The 16986-nt window shown below is 41.4% G+C and overlaps 1 protein-coding gene across 10 annotated transcripts in view; it reads left to right on the top strand.

Annotated features, from left to right (window-relative positions):
* Positions 1–16986, top strand: part of MICAL3 (microtubule associated monooxygenase, calponin and LIM domain containing 3) — a 151829-nt gene that overhangs the window by 32893 nt on the left and 101950 nt on the right. For all 10 annotated transcript variants that reach the window (XM_059472446.1, XM_059472445.1, XM_059472442.1 and 7 more), the window contains exon 2: positions 12433–12808. In XM_059472446.1, coding sequence (XP_059328429.1) covers positions 12545–12808 — 264 coding nt within the window. In that variant the 5' untranslated portion in view covers positions 12433–12544. The remainder of the gene's footprint in view (positions 1–12432; positions 12809–16986) is intronic.

Here is a 16986-nt window from a genome sequence, read left to right as displayed (position 1 = left end):
CTCTTAAATTCTCTTATGTAATTTGGTGAAGTGATTATACCTGCATAGCTTGTAGTCATCTTACATTCCTTTATTAGCTTTGAGGACACAGATGTGGCATAAATTACCTGAAGTATTGCTTTGTATAGCATAGCTTTGCCATTGAGGGAAAACAGCATTCAAATTTCATTTTCCAAAGTAAACAACACTCAGGAGCATACCAGCAGCTTTTAGTAAGCTGTCTACCAAAAGCAGAGTTTTCTTGAGATTGTATGAACAGCCTTTCCAAACAACACTATTACCAACAGTGTTTTTGGCAGCTCTATGCACACAGGCAAAATTCTGGGAGTCTCTTACCACCTTCAGCTTTCAAGGCTGTAATTCTTTAAAACAGAGGAAGAAGCAAAATTCCCTCCATCCTGTCACGGAAACAGAGTTTCAAATGGCAAGGTCACCTCCCTCACTCTTCTTCCCACCCCACACACTCTGTCAGAGGACAGAGGGTTACAGAAATGGCTACAGTATCAGCTGCTTTCACAGAAATTCAAGCCTCTAAGGGCCTTGAACCAAATAATTTTGCACAACCTTCAATGAACTTTCAATCAAGTTGCTTTGCTGTGCATACATGTTTGCAGTCGTGGTAAGGAGTAATAAACTGACTAATTACCTTGGGCTTTTGTTGTTGGAGAGTGCTCTAGAACCCCACTTCCCTGATTTCTTATACTGAGTTACAGGACTAGAACTTATAGGATGCGCATGAAATTAAATTCAATAGTGTGAAGCAATCTGATGGCCTTTCACTTGGAAATAACCAAGAAAGGAGAAAGAGTGATTCCCGTGATCAAGGAGTACATTAAAATGTATGTTAGTTGTGGATTGTTGAGGTGGAAGACACTAAAGCAATCCCAGAATGGGCAGGAGAGGGAAAAGAAAGCCTATCTTTGTCCATGAGAGCTTGATTTGACCTTAGCATAATGAAGGCCAAGGGGAGATGTGGCATTGTCTATAAATATATGTGGGAAGGGAGGCAAAGCTAATGCCTAAGTCAGCATCATCACAGGAACAGAGAGGTATAAACTTGGCCTGGAAATTAAAAGAAAGCTATTGATCATAAAAACAACTGGCTCAGGAAGAAATGTCTGAGTTGATAACAGGGATGAGACATAAAGCATTCATAATATCACTGACCAGTGTGATAAGGGTAGGAAATTGCCCATTTTTATCAACTTTAGATCCTTTTGTTCTTCAAATGAGCATTTCCCTGTTATTCCTTATAGTTACAGAACATAATGCAGAAGTTACCACAAAATGTGCATGCCCAGACACTGGTGTCAGCCAGGGAAGGGAAATGAACTTTGATGATGGCATTGCCTTTAACAACTTCAACTTTTGTTCAGCCAGGCAGATGGTAACTGTAGGGCTCTCCCAACTGCAATAGTCTGTTCTATCCTAGAAAATAAACAGGAGTGTTACAGAAATGAAAGGTTAAAAGCAAACATTGCTTATTACTTGTGGTCACTCCCAAGTATTTAAAGAACCAAATACTGAAGCGTTTTCTGGTTTGCCCCAGGAAATGAGAAGTTTTCCTCTACAGTAAGCCAGATCTTTTGGGTCCATGGAAAAAACACATGATAATTTCTGGGGTGTATGTATGGGAAATGACAGGGGAGTGGAGAGCAGACATGGATTTTACTGGTAACTCCCAGTGTAACGAGAAACAAACCCTTTACATTTCTCAGTCCTTAAACTGGAGAAAACAAATCTTTCTTAACAGCAGTATTTGTTTCTGTTAGCATAAACTAATAGTAAATATATAAATATTAAATTGTTTACTGCCAGTGAACAACTAGAGAGAGGGTAGTTTTCAGGTGTCATAGACCCCAGGTTGTTCTGTGCAGTTAATGCTCTCCAGGAGCACTGTGTGGATTTTCAGGACAGCAGCGACTGTCATGCTGTGGTGCTGCCACCACTCTTGGGCATTCCCAGTTTACAGAGCTCTCCTCTGCTACCAGTCTGTTCTGGCTGACTGAACCTGAAAGCAGGAGTTGAATGAAGTTGAAGAAAATACTTCTTAATTTCAGTATTTTTCTTTTCAGATACACCAGCAACCACCTGTTGGTATTGTCACTGAGGAAGTCACAAGTGACCTGCAGTCTCTTGTGCTCCTTCTTGCTGTATTAAAAGTATTTTGGAAAAGGGTCATTCTGGCTAGTGCTCAAATACAGGATGTTATGGAATAAGAGATTATGGAAATTACACAGTTTGAGTCCAAGGTCCAGAACCGAATCATCTGCCAGTGGAAATACTGAGCTGCCCTACAGAGCAGAGCCTGTGAGCAGCACAGGAGCAAAGCAGTGCCTCAGTCCTGCCAAGCCATGCTGGGCAGTCACTGTTCCACAGTGCAGTCTGTGAGCATGGGGGGCTTTGCCTGTCAGCAGAGTGCACACAGGTCTGTTGCACAAAAAGTGCTCGTAGTTCCTTTGGTGAGGGCTCTGGGACCTGCGTTAAGCAAAGGAAATGCCTGTGCCCCCTCACAGGGCTGCTTTCTCTGCCAGGTATCCTCAGTTGAACCTTCCAGGTATCTGCTTCAGACCCCCAGATATCCTTGCAGAGGAATGGGCCTTTATCCAAAGGAGGATGGAATGAAAAAGGCTAGGCAGAGCAGTCCTTGAGGATAAAAGGCAAAGAGATGTGTCCTTGCTACTAGGAATGAATTCTGACAATAACATCTTTACACTTAGGTTGGATTTAATGTCTGACTAATTCATACCAAGTCTTTTCATGCCCCCACCAGTGCAGCTGTACTTGAGGAGATTGGTAATGTCTGCCTCTGGAGGTGATGGCTGCCTCCTTCCAGGAGGCTGCCAGAGCCTCAGGGAGAGGAGAGTAAATCACAGAACCACCTCCAGCTCCTTCCTCCCACTGATTTCCTAACAGATTTTCATTCGCTCCAGGCACTGAGCTTGGCCTGGGCTTTGCTCAGAGAGGCATCCTGCAGGTTCCAGGGAAATTGCTATCTGGGCAATTGAAACTGCTCAGTGTTTACTGAGAGTCAAATGTCCAGCCAAGTGGGGAAGGTGCTGCCTGGTTGCTATTTATAACCCATGCACAATATGTGCAATTGGTATTATCTGATATCCGGAGCCAAACGGAAAGTTGGATGTTGTGGGTTTTGGTTTTGCCATTCTTTGCCTACAGTTTGGATTACTTTTTAAGATTCTGGGCTATTTTGTATCATGAAAAAATGCAAACTCTTTATTCTGTCTGTCAAGACTGAGCTGAAATGTTGAACTGGTTATTTGCTTACAATACATTGCTGTCTCCTGGTAAAAGCTTTCCTTGTACCTCTGAGGAATATGAACGATGGGGAAGAATTAGGCACAGCAGATTGTGTAACACAGACAGACTTTCATTAAGTTGCTAGATTTCATCAGTTGTCATTTGATGGTCTCACAGTTGGTTAGTCACTAAGGGTTGGATTTTGCTTTGCTTTTTAAAATTATTATCTTTACTCAGGATTGTGGAGCATGCCAGAGTGCAAAGGGTTGGTATTCTTATCTTGGAAAGAGGAAAGATTTACATGAGTAAATTTATTGAGGGTTAATACTAAACTAAGTCTAACATACTGTCAAGAACCCAAAAGTGTAAGCATAGTAAGAGTATTTTGAGGAAAGGATGGCATCAAGACTTTCTTTCCCTCTGAAATTAAAGCCATGGCTACAGGAATGCAGCCTGGGAGAGGTTACAGAGGAGGTTTGTGGCTTGTGTGGAATAGACCTCCACCAAATGATCTAATTTATGAAATAAAAGTTATAGGATGAATGTGTGGGTGTGTTTTCTTCCTGTGACAAATTGGGATTTAACATTGTGTCCATTGAACATATTCAGTATCTCCCCTGTTATCTAGAAGCCCCGTGCCTTTAGAGTCTAATAAATAAGTTTTACTGTAAAAATGAGGTGTAACTCCATAGTAAATCTGACCAAAAAGGTAAGCCATGATGGAAAGTAGCCTCCTGGCTTGTTTCAAATCCTGCTTGGTGCCTTGTTCAGACTCTGCTCAGTCAAGGAGTGCTCTTGCTGAGGTGTGTAATTCTCCACCTCTGCAAAACAAATTGAAATTGCCTAATTGTATATTATTGTCTAATCTAGTGAGTGATGTGGGAGGACAGCACATGGCTGTGAGCCTGTGGGGTGTTAGAAACAGCCTGATCTAACCTAGATTGAGTTTGTTGTCGTTGCCATTTCTGATTTTAGGTGTATAGACAGACTGCAGAGCACATATTTTTGTGCATAGCTTGGAAGGAGAAAGGAAGGCTGGGGCAGTGGTTTGAGTTACAGGAGCAGGGTACACCCATGAGGGGTTATAAACACATTGTGGGGTTTTCTTTGGCAGCAGTGAAAGCTTGAGGGTTCAGACTGCCCTGGGGACCTTAGGTCTTATTGGCCATGCATGGGATGGGGACAGGGGCAGATTGGAGCATCCAATAGCTGGGATGCAGAGTGACAAATCACCAGTGACCTCATCTGCAGGTGAGTCTCAAGATGCTGTTCCTGGTTGGACTTTACTTGTTAAGGGAAAGGAGGTGGCAGTTCTGGAGGTCTGGGTTTAAGGTCTGATCTTTAGGTGTTTATTTTTTTTTTTGATTCTGCATGTATCTTTTATGTGGTAATTACACAGGCTAGGGTTGCACCCATGGGTTATAGCATGATCCCAACCTTTCCTGAACTTGTCCTAGAATAAAGCTTGAAATTTGTTTTTCTTTTTCTTTTAAAGTTCAGCCATCTCTAAATGGTGGTTTGTGGGTTGGAGAAATCTTTACAGCTCTTTTATTCAAATGTCTATTTACATTGGATTTCTTGGCTCCCAAAAGAGTCTTGCAAGATGTGTAGAGGGAAGAAGATTCCAAGATTTTTAACTTCCTCTGCTTTCTGTAATCAGTCTTCTTCCACAGAAAATGGTTATACACCCACTAAATAATCTGTAATCTGTTTGAACTTCTCAGTGCAGAAGATTTGTGATGCCATACCTAGCAGACTGTGTAAAAATGGTGAAATTAGGAATCTTCTGATCCTGTTTTCTAACTCCCTTGTCATCCACCACTTCCTTTCAGGAAGTGCCTGCTTCTTTTCCACACCCATAACAGTTTAGAGTTGGAAGCAGCACAAATACAACTTGCTTCCCCATGTTCATTTTTTACTGTCTGTAACTGGAATGTTTTGTGAGAGTCTGGATTTACCAAAGCACAGAAGGGTGAGCCCTGGACTTGAAAGTCTAGGCCTCTATCTGCTGTGATTAAAATAAATGCTGGCACAAATGGCCAGTCTTTGAGCTTGCTTCTGAGGTGCTAAATATTTCTCTTAATGGCTGATGCAAATGAAGGGTAAATTCAGCCTCCTTTGGATCTCCAGGTGATCAGTAATCTTTGACCTATAAAAGGGGGAATTACAGAATCACTTGAGTTGAAAAAGACTCTGAGATCACCTGGTCCAACCTATGACCCAACACCACCGTGGCACTCAGTGCCGCCTCCAGCCTTTCCTTAAACACCTCCAGGGACAGTGGCTCCAGCAGCTCCCTGGGTGCTGTTCCAGTGCCTGACCACCCTTTCTTTGAAGGAATTCCTCCTGATATCCAGTCTGAACCTCCCCTGGCACAGCTGAAGACTCTTCCTGTGCTCTCACTTCTTCCCTGGGAGAAGAGGCTGACCCCCACCTGGCTACACTCTCTTTTCAGGAGGTTGTAGAGAGGATAAGGTACTCCTCAGCTTCCTCTTCTGCAGGCTGGACAACCCCAGCTCACTCAAGTGCTGCTCACAGGAATTCTGCTTCAGACCCTTCCCTGGCTTTGTTCCCTTCCTGGCTAATTTGGTAAAGAGAGGGAGAACTGAAGCACATTAAGTGGAGGCAAGTGCAGGTAAAGAGAAAGCAAGCACATATTACAGAAGGTGCTAGACCTTTTCGTCCTGGTCACTGAAACATTTTACATGCCCAGTAAAGATGGGTAATTTTTATTTTCTTGTCAGCTGCAGATCCTATGATTCTGTCTGTTTCTTTGTTCCTGTTATCTTTTATCCTCTGTGATCACTTCTGTGGTCAATGCAGTCTGTGTTTTGGTGTTAGGTTCTAACACCAAAATTTGACTTTCACTTATGTGAAATTTTATGTAAGCTTTCACTTACATGAATTTTTGCAAATGTGTTCATGTGAGTTTCATTAGACAATTTCTTTAATGAGATTATTTTTTCCAAAATACAAAGAGGTTCTATATATTTTCTCCCTGTGCCATGGAATGGTTTGGGGTGATCAGTGCTCCAGCAGAATCTGGAGATTTCAGTGGACTTGGCTCTCTGGGCTGCAGAGGTTGTTAAAGTGTGTTTGTGGTCTCCACTCCTTGTTCTGCTCAGAATTTCTACTTGGGGCAGAACAGTGTTCTTGTTCTCTAATGCTCAGTAAAGCTTTTCTCAAAGCTGCTGTTTCTGCTCTTTCTTGTGGCATACACAGCATTTTAGCTTGGAAAAATGAAGGGGTCCGTGTCCTGTATGGTGTCAAAAGCTGATATACCTTGCTGTGTGAAGACAACAAATTTGTTTTATCCCCATTTGAAGTAATAGAAATAAAGTCTTGTGAAAATATCATTCTGGTAATTTTCGGAGTCTTCCTTTTGTTTTTTTGTTTTTTTTTTTTTTAAATAGGCACTTTCCAAGGGTTATTTCATAGTGTTTGCAGAGCTCTGGGGAAATCCAGCTTGTAAAACTGGGTGGGAACTAACTATAGGAGATGCATTTCTATGTTGAAATGTAACATCAGGAACAGCTTCAAAGCACTTCAGATAAAGGAATTCAACTGTGTTGCTCTGTTACATCGTGGTGTGAGAATGACACCTATCCAGGTGTCCTACTGTTGTTCCCTTATCATCCTCTGAGGGAACAGCTACCTCTTCCTTGGTATAATTCACTTTTGTTTTTTCTCTTCCAAAGAAAAGCATTGATCTGTTTCTTGGTCTCTTTCTTTGTTAGTGTTCATTCAGTGTAGGGAGTGCTGTGATCAAAGAGTTGTGTATGACAGCAGCAGCAAGGTGTGCTTTTTGAGTTCTCATAGAGAAAGGGTTGTGTTTTGTAGGTCAAATGCTTTCAGTTGTTGTGTTGTGGCATTGAAGAAATGGTTAGTAATAAGCAATGTACACATTTTTCCTTCTCTACTGTAATGTGAATTTGGGAACCAAAATATTTTCTATAACTGCTTCTCTATTTGTATGTTTCCATGTTCTTGTGTGTAATTAGCATTTCTTCTCAAGTGAGTACTGGGTTGAGTTTTTCTTGACATGAGCATTCTATGAACTGTTTATGTATGTGCTAAGAACAGGTTCTGGTGTTTGCAGTCAAGTTCATGCTTGGTTTCTCTTTCTCCCACTTTTGGCCTAGCTTGGGAGGGAGGATAGGCAGGAAAGAGGTGGAGACCCAGAAGACTCTCTCCAGTGTGGTGGGCAGAAGTGACCAGATCAAGTTTCATAGATATATTAAAGCACAGTTTTTTTGACAGCTTATTTACTTGAGTCTTGAATGTTATGAACAGGAGCAGATCTAAATCCCATTTAAGACGTGCTGTGGACAGGGCTGACGTGCCCCTTTTCCATCTGGTTAAAAGGGAAGCTGCAAACAATGGCAGCCACGCCTTTGTCCTCCTGCTTTCCCATTCTTGGTCTGCGTTACATGGAGCTAAAATAGTTGCCAGTTTTGGCTTTAGCTTTTCTTGTCAAAATTGTCCTCTTTTTGCCATCTGTTCCACAGTCTTACCACTGCCCTAAAGCTGCACTTTTTGGTATTGTAATCACTTAGAAAGTCATGAACATATTGTAGAAAATCCATTTTTTCAGTTTTAGCTGAAAGTAAAAGAATGTAAGTCTTAGAAATTAAAACAGAGCTTTTTCATTTGTTGGAATAAAGATTTTTTTTTTGTGTGTTTGGCTTCCTAAAGAGGAGAGGCTTATGGGATTGAGCCATTTGTTCATCTGCTTTTCAGTTCATCCTTAATAACTTTTGAACAATTTCATCCAGATTCAATGAGGAATAAGAGTCTCAAAGGTAATTGGTTTCCTACAAGAAAACTGGATGCTGGGTGGAGGAGAGAGACAGAAATAGGTGTCCCCACTGTCTGTAGCATGAGCTTAACTGTAATCTGTGCTTAGGCTTTTGCTAGCCAAGTTGCAAGTGTGTCCTGGCTGCCTGGGTACTGCAGTAATTCAGGGTTTGCAGAGTTTGTTACTGAGCCTTGCTTAGGCACAAGCTACAGGAGGAGCCAGGAAAGGGAGGCAAGGGCATAGGGAATGTTGCTGGACAGTAGTTTTATGATCATGGACCAGTTTGCTTTCAAATTCCATATGGTATTACTGCTTCTTCTTGATGCCTGACTTCTCAGAGGTTTGTCTGTCAAGGGTGCATCTGTGGTGTTGGCCTGGCTGTGAAATAATTCAAATGTAAGGAAGCACTTACATGGTGCTCAGAGAAGCTCAGCATTCTGAAGTGCAGCTGGGCAGTTACTTTGGCAAATGTTTTATTCACTCCTCATTTAGGGTGGAGAGAACAAGCTGTGAATGTAGATGGAATTAACTCAATAATTTCTGATGGGGGAAAAAAGAGATGGGTGAAAAATACATTCCAATAGTATTTTATTTTTTCCCTGGGCTCAAGTCGTTGCTTGAATGAACACTTTGAACAAAATTAGGATGGAAATGTAGAGGGGGTGGTGATTTGTGTAATGGGGCTTTATTTGCCTGGAATATATAAGCCCTGCATTTGCAACACTTGCTGCAGAACTTCAATTTGTACAACCAAATTCATTATGTGTAGTATTTGAAAATCTCCTCTTATCTCTTGCCTTTGGCAGAAGTAGGGCACTGGGCTTTCTTTCTCGTGTATGCATTTGATAAAATATTCATATTCCTGCATCTGTGTGACTGTGGGAAGGAACCACCACCTGGAATTATTCACTGCCTGCATCTCTGTGTTTTCCTTTGGTTTCTTTTGTCCTGGGCAAGCACTGGAGATCCTGAGGGTACTTGGAGCCATGAGTCAGTGACAACCTCCCGCTATTATTGTAAATAGCAACGTGAACACTGTTCTTGCATGCGTTTTTCCACGGGCTTTGTCTTTCTCGCCCAGCTCCCAAGCCAAGGAATTCACAGAGCATCTGAGTCAGCAATCAGCTGCCTCGAGACAAAACATGCAGGATACTGCAGGCTTGCAGAACAGCCAGCGAGGCACACCAGTACCCTGGAAACCCAGCAAATAATTCTTGCCTGCCCTTGCCTTCCTCCTGTAATTTCCATGTTCTCTGACGCGTTGCTCTTGGGTTCCAAGGGCTCAGGGTGTTTACATCGGGAATGCAGAGTTCTAGGGAGTGACCTAATGTGGTGACTGAAGCCTCGGTGTTTCACCCGTGGGCATAACTGATTTCCCAGGCTGTGAAATGGGATTTGGGCAGAGCTGCTGTGCTGAGGTACCCCTTGGAATGTGCTGGCTCAAATGACCTGTTTGTTCCAGGTTTGGCTGCTGGCTTAGCAAACATCAGACACAGCAGTAAGTTCCTAGAGTGAAAGGATATTATGTTTAATATCCATGTATTTTGTGGGGTTGGTAGTCAGGACAGGGAGAGACAACACACACCCCAATGTCCATGTGGCAAAAGAACAAGTTTATTGTATGAAGCCTTGTTTATAAAGGGGGTTTGAAAAACCCAGTTATTGGTCTGTTCCTTGACACCACCCAGCTCCTGGACCCGTGAGATGTGTGCAACTTAGGATGGAACAGAATTGGTTGAGAATCCTTTCTTTCAACCCAGGGGCCAGCTGGTTTTCTTATTTATAGCCAAATTATTTGCCCAGCTTGTACTGTCATAAAATGTGACAATAAGAGGTTGGGTTTTAATTTTGGGGTCTTTAAGCAGTGCAAAACCAATGCTGCTTCACTTCCTTGGTGAAAAGCTGTGGGAGAAGCAAGAGTAAGAAATGATCCCTATGCTGTCCTTACATCTGGATATATCAGAAGTGCAATGAGGGCTAACAGACCTGAATTGTGACTCTACTTAATTTAGGTCATGTAACATTGCTTTTTCTGAAGAAGTCTCAGTCATCCAAAGCACTGGTGTAAAGTGGGTGTTTGGGTAGCAGAGTGGAGGTGCAAGAAGTGGAGGGAACATCAGAGTATTCAGCTTGGAATGCTGTGCTGATTAATGAGGCATATGACTTTAGGCTGTAGGTATTTTATTGTGTCTGTATGACACAGAGACACTGAAATGACTCCTTCAGTGTTAGAGGTGCTTTGTTGGAGTCCATTATATTCTTCTTGAGAACAAAAGAGGAGGCGCAAGACTTCAGTACCTGGTTGGGCCAGAAGAGAGGTGAAGAGGGAATTTTAACAAGGATATGAATGACAGGAGAAAGGAAATGGCTTCAAACTGTTATAGGGCAGGTTTAGATTGGATATTGGGAAGAAGCTCTTTGCTGTGAGGGCACTGAGACACTGGCACAGGTTGCCCAGACAAGCTGTGGATGCTCCATCCCTGGAAGTGCTCAAGACCAAATTAGATGGAGCTTTGAACAACCTGGTCTAGTGGGAGGTGTCCCTGCCTATGGCAGGGGCATTGGAACTTGGTGACCTTTAAGGTCTCCCTTCCAAACCAAACCATTTCAGGGTTCTGTGGCTTGGCCTCTGTAGCAGTGCAGTGCTTTCCCTGCGGTGCAAGCCTGGAGATGTTTCCAGCTTCACAACAGCGAAGTTAAGATGGCAAACAAGGAAAGCAGTTCCAGTTTGCTTAGTGAGCAGCACTGATATGGACATGGGCATCACTATCAGCCAGTTAGAAAAACAGCTTCATGGGTACTGAGTCCTCTAAGGTGGTTGTCCCAATAAAGTTAGAATTGCATTCTGCACTATAACCCACTGTTGTACTTTGACTTCTGTTGGAACTTTTATTTTTCAAAACTACCAGCTTGTGGGGGTATGTAAAGGTTTCCAGGACTCCCTTGCTGTTTCTAAACATAAACAATAAATACCATGTTAGGCTGAAAAGCAGGAGTGCCCAAATAAACTACTGGAGAGCTGTCATGTGGGAGGGGAAGAGACATGAGCTGTAATGTTTGGCTCGGCTTCCTGTCTGCTGGAAGCAGGAAGAGAGCTGGTGAGAATCTAAAAAGTTTCATCCAAGTCCACATATTTCCCTTTTTGCCTTAATACCCTTTGCAAAAAAAAAAAAAAAAAAAAGGGCAAAAAGCACCTTGGAAGTGCTTTCACTTCCATTGTTTGTGCACGTGTTCCTATGCTGCCTTCATATCTGAAGGCAAACAGAACTATTCTTTCTCAACAAGAAGGGTAATTTAGAGTATACTTAGTGTTATCTATAAAAGAAAGAAAAAGGTTTATTCTATATGAAAGAGAGAGAGAGGAAGAGCAGATACCTGTGCTTTAAGCATTATCCAAACAATTCTGTAGGTCTGCAGCCTGCTTCTGAGGCATCCCAGAAATGAGCAGCAGAGCTTATGACAGCAGCTCTGCCCCAGCAGGTTAAAGTAGACCCCAGCTACCACCTAAAATTTTGTATGGACCTGCATATCAAAAGAAGCTGAAAAATACAAAATAGGGGAATTAGTATGGGGTCTTATAAGGCTCATGCACCAGCCATGTTTCACTCTTACGCTGCTCACTTATGGATGGAATGATGTGTGTAGGCTTTAGGTAAGGGAACTGTTTATACTGCTTTATGCAACACATACAGGCTTCCTTTTTACAGCCTTGACTAATATGTCCAAAAAATTGATTGCTATTAGCAGGTTTAACTTATTTTTAAGATCACAGTAAGCATCACTGTGCAAAAACCAGTCTTGGCAAGGACTCTATATCAGCTTCTGCTATGCCATCCTCTTATCTCTATTTATCATGACCAAAGACATGTGTCTTTTTAGAATGAAGGCACAAAAGCTTGTTTTACTGATGGAGCAGAGACTCTTAAGTGTTTTGTGGCAGTAGTGTTTTTAGCACCAGCCCATAACTGTTGCTGTGGTGTTACACAGTAACTGCAACATGGTAGGGTCTGCCTGTTCTGTTTCACAGCCTCTGCCCTCTTGCAGACACCATGTAACGTCTGCCTGTTCACTTGGAACTTCCCCTGCTCTTCATGCAGAATGAGTTTGGATAAATGAGCCGGGAAAACTCATTCCAAGACACTGGCTCAGGTTAAAATATTCTGTGATTTAACAGAGATGTGAGATGTGCTGCTGTCTGCAGTGAGGCTCACTGAACTCTGGAAGCCTCCTCTTCAGTCAGCCTGGGTAGGAATCCTTGGGATATCAATCACCTAAGGACTGACTGGGAATCTGGGCTCTCAGTTCAGCAGGCTTAGACAAAGTTTTGGAATGAAAAAGAGTAACTGAACTTGCTCTTTCTTCTTTTTGTTTTATAGGTTAATAATGCTTGTAAGGCAGAGGTGAAAGTGGCTCAGCAGAACAACATCAGGAAATCTGGCAGACTGGAAGAGCACAGCTGCCCCCCTGGGCAGCTGCCACGTGTGAAGCATGGAGGAAAGTAAAAACGAGAAGGTGAACCAGGCTCATGTTCTCTTTGACAGATTTGTCCAGGCTTCCACCTGCAAGGGGACTCTCAAGGCTTTCCAGGAGCTCTGTGACTACCTGGAGCTAAAGCCCAAAGACTATCGTTCCTTCTATCACAAACTCAAGTCCAAACTCAATTACTGGAAAGCCAAAGCCTTGTGGGCCAAATTGGATAAAAGAGGCAGCCACAAGGACTACAAGAAGGGGAAAGCATGCGCCAACACCAAGGTAAGAGTTCAGTCACCATGGGCTAGGCAGCTATTACCCAATCCCTCTGGAATACACACTGAAAAGGTGTGGATGTAGGAAGATATTGCCTGGTGTAAGCCAGGGAAGTTTCAGCAATGTTCTCACAATTTTAGCATTTGATCAGCAATCAGAAATTCCTTTTGTCACCACCCGATGTGACTGCCCACCTGAATGTTTGTATTTTATTCAGGAGGAGCAGCCAGCAAGTTCTTGCATTGTAAGTTTTTGTGGCATGGGTCCTATAGATAGATGCCTTGGAAAGTCTTAATTGGTAAACCTTTAATCTTGGTCGACTCCTTTTTGCATTTTGACAGTAACAGGAATGTGTGCTGTTGGATTCTAGGATCCAAAATATGCGTGTTTGGAAATTTCCAGTTGCAATTTTAAAATTCTCATGACTCTTAAGAAATCTGAACTTTTCTGCCAATTTGGCAAAACAGACTGTTTCCCATTATTTAGAAAGTGATCAATTTTATTCTAGGTTCAAAGAAAAAAGTATGCTGTGGAAACTCATACCAATTCTTTTCAAAAGGTTGATATGTGTGGTATTTATTGCAGGAATTCCTGCTTTTACACACACACACACAGCATTTTACTATTTTTTAAACCTGAATTACTGTGAGCTGGTATTTATGTGCTGCTCCCCTTGGACAGTGCAGTTTGAAAGCAGTTCTTTATATCATTTATTGAAATGTGAATAGAATAGGTTGGTAAATAATCAAGCACTTTTTTTTTCAAAATAAACAAATAGTGCAGAATAGGATAAAATTAGAACAGGATTCTGTCCTCCTTCATTGAGGACAACAGATGCCACTCCTTCTCTTGGATAGTCACCTTTTGAGAGAAGGAAGTTCTTTAATTGGAAGAGTTAATGATTAATTCCTCAGTATAGAATTGAGGGAGAATATATCTTGTTTAGAGAATGCAATTTCAAATTGGTGGACTTATAGTTTCCCCCAACTGGATATTAGAAAGTTATGTTAGTTTCTTAGTTGTTTTTCTTGTTTCACTTTCCAGTGGCCATTTTCTTAAGGATGGAGGCATTTATAATGAATTACTGTAGTAACAGTTTGTAAACTCTGAAAATCAAACAATTGTGCACTGTTGGTAGTCACAGTGGGCAGCAGCTTCAACACCCCAAAAATCCAACCACTGTTAAAGTTTTCATTTTTCAGGCAACATAAGATAAGAAAGGAAGGATTTACCAGAATATGAATGTAATAGGTTTTGTGTATGCTTAGGAATAAGTCTTCCAAGTGCTATGAGCATCATGGAGAAAAACTCTAAATTTTCTGCCAAACTGATCACCTTGTGCATTCATTAGATTCAGGAATTGCTCTTACTTTGAATGACACATAATGGGTTGAACTGAACTAATGTGTTTACATCTGTGAAATGAAGAGAAGTGGTTTATGCTTTTAGGACAAAGAGATGGAAGGAGCAAGATGTAGAGGTTTTAAACTTATTTGAATAATAGACTCTAAGAGTGATTTTTGCATCTAGGCTCTGACTGTATTTGTTAACACTGGAAAAGGTTGGTTCAATAATTGAGATGAAACATTAGAGATGAGATTTTATAGGCAGGTAAGTGGATGGTGCTTGATTGTGAGAGCATACAAAAACCAGATGTGAGTGGAGGGTGACATTCAGCTATGAAAGGCATTCAGAAAATTGAGTGTGACATTTATATCCATGGGAAGTGGTGAGCTGAGTTTAGAAGGACATCAGAGCTCCATTTGGTGTTATTGAGCTTGAATTAACAACTAGGCAGCCACAAGGAAATGTCAGAAAGGTAGGGATTTTAGCTTGGCCAAAAAGTAGCCAACTCTTGAGGTTTTGTGACTTGACAGCTCTGACAAAGCTGATTAAACCAGTGTCTCTGATGAGGTGATGCAAAGACAGTTTATAGAGGAAGATCACACGAGATCATGAGTGAATTCCCCTGGGAAGTTGGCAATGAGAGGAATGGGAGAAATTGAGTCCTTCAGATGGTGCTCTGAAAGAATAACTGGAGACCCAGAGGAGTACTGAGGCTCAAAAGTCATCAGAAAACGGTGTGCTTTGAGTAAATACGTGTAATCAAGTGCCTTTAAAACCTCTGTTCAAGTACAGTTATAAAGTGGATAAAAGGAGTAAAACATCCTGGGAGTTGGACTGTAGAGGTTGCTAGGGATTTGGTATCCTCCAAAAGCTGAACCTATTTCATATAGCAAAGCCAAGTTAAAGAGATTGAGAATGAAATTGGAGAGCTGGGATCAAGAGTGTGATTGTAGAAGCAGCCTGTGGTGGGGTGGTGGTGAGATAAAGAGAGAGGCTCATGTGGGACTGTCCCTCTTTGAATGATGAGACAAAAACCTCAGAACTTGCTGGTGTTGGTGTGAAGGACCATGGTGATGGAACTGGGCAATGACTGCAGTGAACATATTTTTTAAACCAAATTTCACCATGTATTCCTCTTATCTTTTCATATATGTTTCTATTAATTTCTTGTTTCCTATCCAAATAGTATCTGCCATTAAATGTTTAAATTTACTTTGCTCCTAAGATGTTATCATAACTGTTTAAAGCAGAGGCCTTTTGAAAACTGAGTCATCTGTGATTTGATGTTTCCTAACTCACTTGGCTTTATATTCCTAATGTTTAATGTAATTTGCTAACTGCTGATTAAAAGGTACAGAGATTTAAGTGGGCATGTGGAGATGATAGAATTTAAAATAAAGATTAGGGTTTTATCTATGTCAGAACAGAAGTCAATAATTTCTTTAGGAAGCCTGGCTTCTGTACACTTGAACATAAACCAGTTCTGAAGCTTTCATACTTTGTGGGATGGCTCTTAATTGCCCATTTCAAAATTGTTCAGGGATGGAAGTGCTGTGCCTGGAGCTGGCCAGTTTGTGCACATGGCCAGCATCCAGGCTAACCAGAATTCAGATAATCAGAGTTCATGAAAGTGTCTTGGATGTGATGGGTTGTTCAAATGTAAATAGTTACAAATGGTGCTCTCTCTCCATTGGTTATACAGAGAATACAGCATTTCAGTTTGCATTTGATGTTCCATTACCATGGCATTGTTACTGGAAACTTAATATAATCTCTCTGAAAGATCTTGAGCAAGAAGTGTTTTTGAGGGGTGAGACAGCTTCAGTGCAGGGGATTGCAGCAATTGCTTGGAGTCACTGAGGGGAAAGGGAACAAGAATAACAGTAGCTGTCTTTATTTGGCTGTACTTGGCATGTCATGGGGTTACTGCTGACTGGGAGTATCAGAAGGTGGGTTTTTATGAGATATCTGATGCTGGAAGAAGCATTAGAGTTGGAAAAGAATCTTTTCTGGTTTTAATTGTGCTTAGAATTTATGTTCTATAACAACATAATTTAATGATTTTGTGATGGAATTTAAAAAAAGGCAGCTTTGACCATAAATTACTTGTCTGAGTATTTTACATTCAGAATAACTAGAATCTTAATCAAAACTTAAGTGCTTTTAACCACATCCTACTATGAGAGCAGGGAGGAAGGATAGAGAGGGGAAAAAACCTTTTAAGTTCCTGTGACAAAGTTGCAGACAACTGGCTTATAATTTCATGAAACCTGAGTTTGAATAGTCTGATTTTAGTACAATTCCTTTGCTGTTGTGTACTTCATCATAAATATTTTATATGTGGAAATTTGTCAAAGAATGAAAATCACCCAATTCAGTGTGTTCTTCTTGCTTATTGAAATCCAGGCTCTTTTAAGATTGTAGTTATTACCTCAATAAGTATGATGTGCTGAGCTAATTTTCTGAAAAGCTTTAGAAAAGAAAGACAAGGGAGTATTTGGAAATTACACTTGCCTACAAAGAAAGCAATATTAAAATTGGAAGAATATAGATCTAACTGAGGATCCTGTTCAAGATTACCTGTTCAATATACAATTTTATTTAGTTATTTATTAGCTCAGAGGTTGGGTGTGCCTTTTGTCCCAAATGCTTTCAGGTTCCTGAAGCCACTAAAGAAGCAGTGGTGTTATTATTCCCTTCCCTTTCCTTTCCTCTAGACTTGGATCTCTGCCCTCAGATTTATGTGACTCCTTATCTTCTTCTGTAGTCCTACGTGGAATTTGCATGTCAATAGCTATGTCATCACTGCTGTAATTGGTTTCCCATCATTCAGGCTT

The sequence above is a fragment of the Ammospiza nelsoni genome, chromosome 5 (assembly GCF_027579445.1).
Source record: "Ammospiza nelsoni isolate bAmmNel1 chromosome 5, bAmmNel1.pri, whole genome shotgun sequence".
NCBI classification, from domain to species: Eukaryota; Metazoa; Chordata; class Aves; order Passeriformes; family Passerellidae; genus Ammospiza; species Ammospiza nelsoni.
This window is presented reverse-complemented; position numbering and strand designations above follow the sequence as displayed.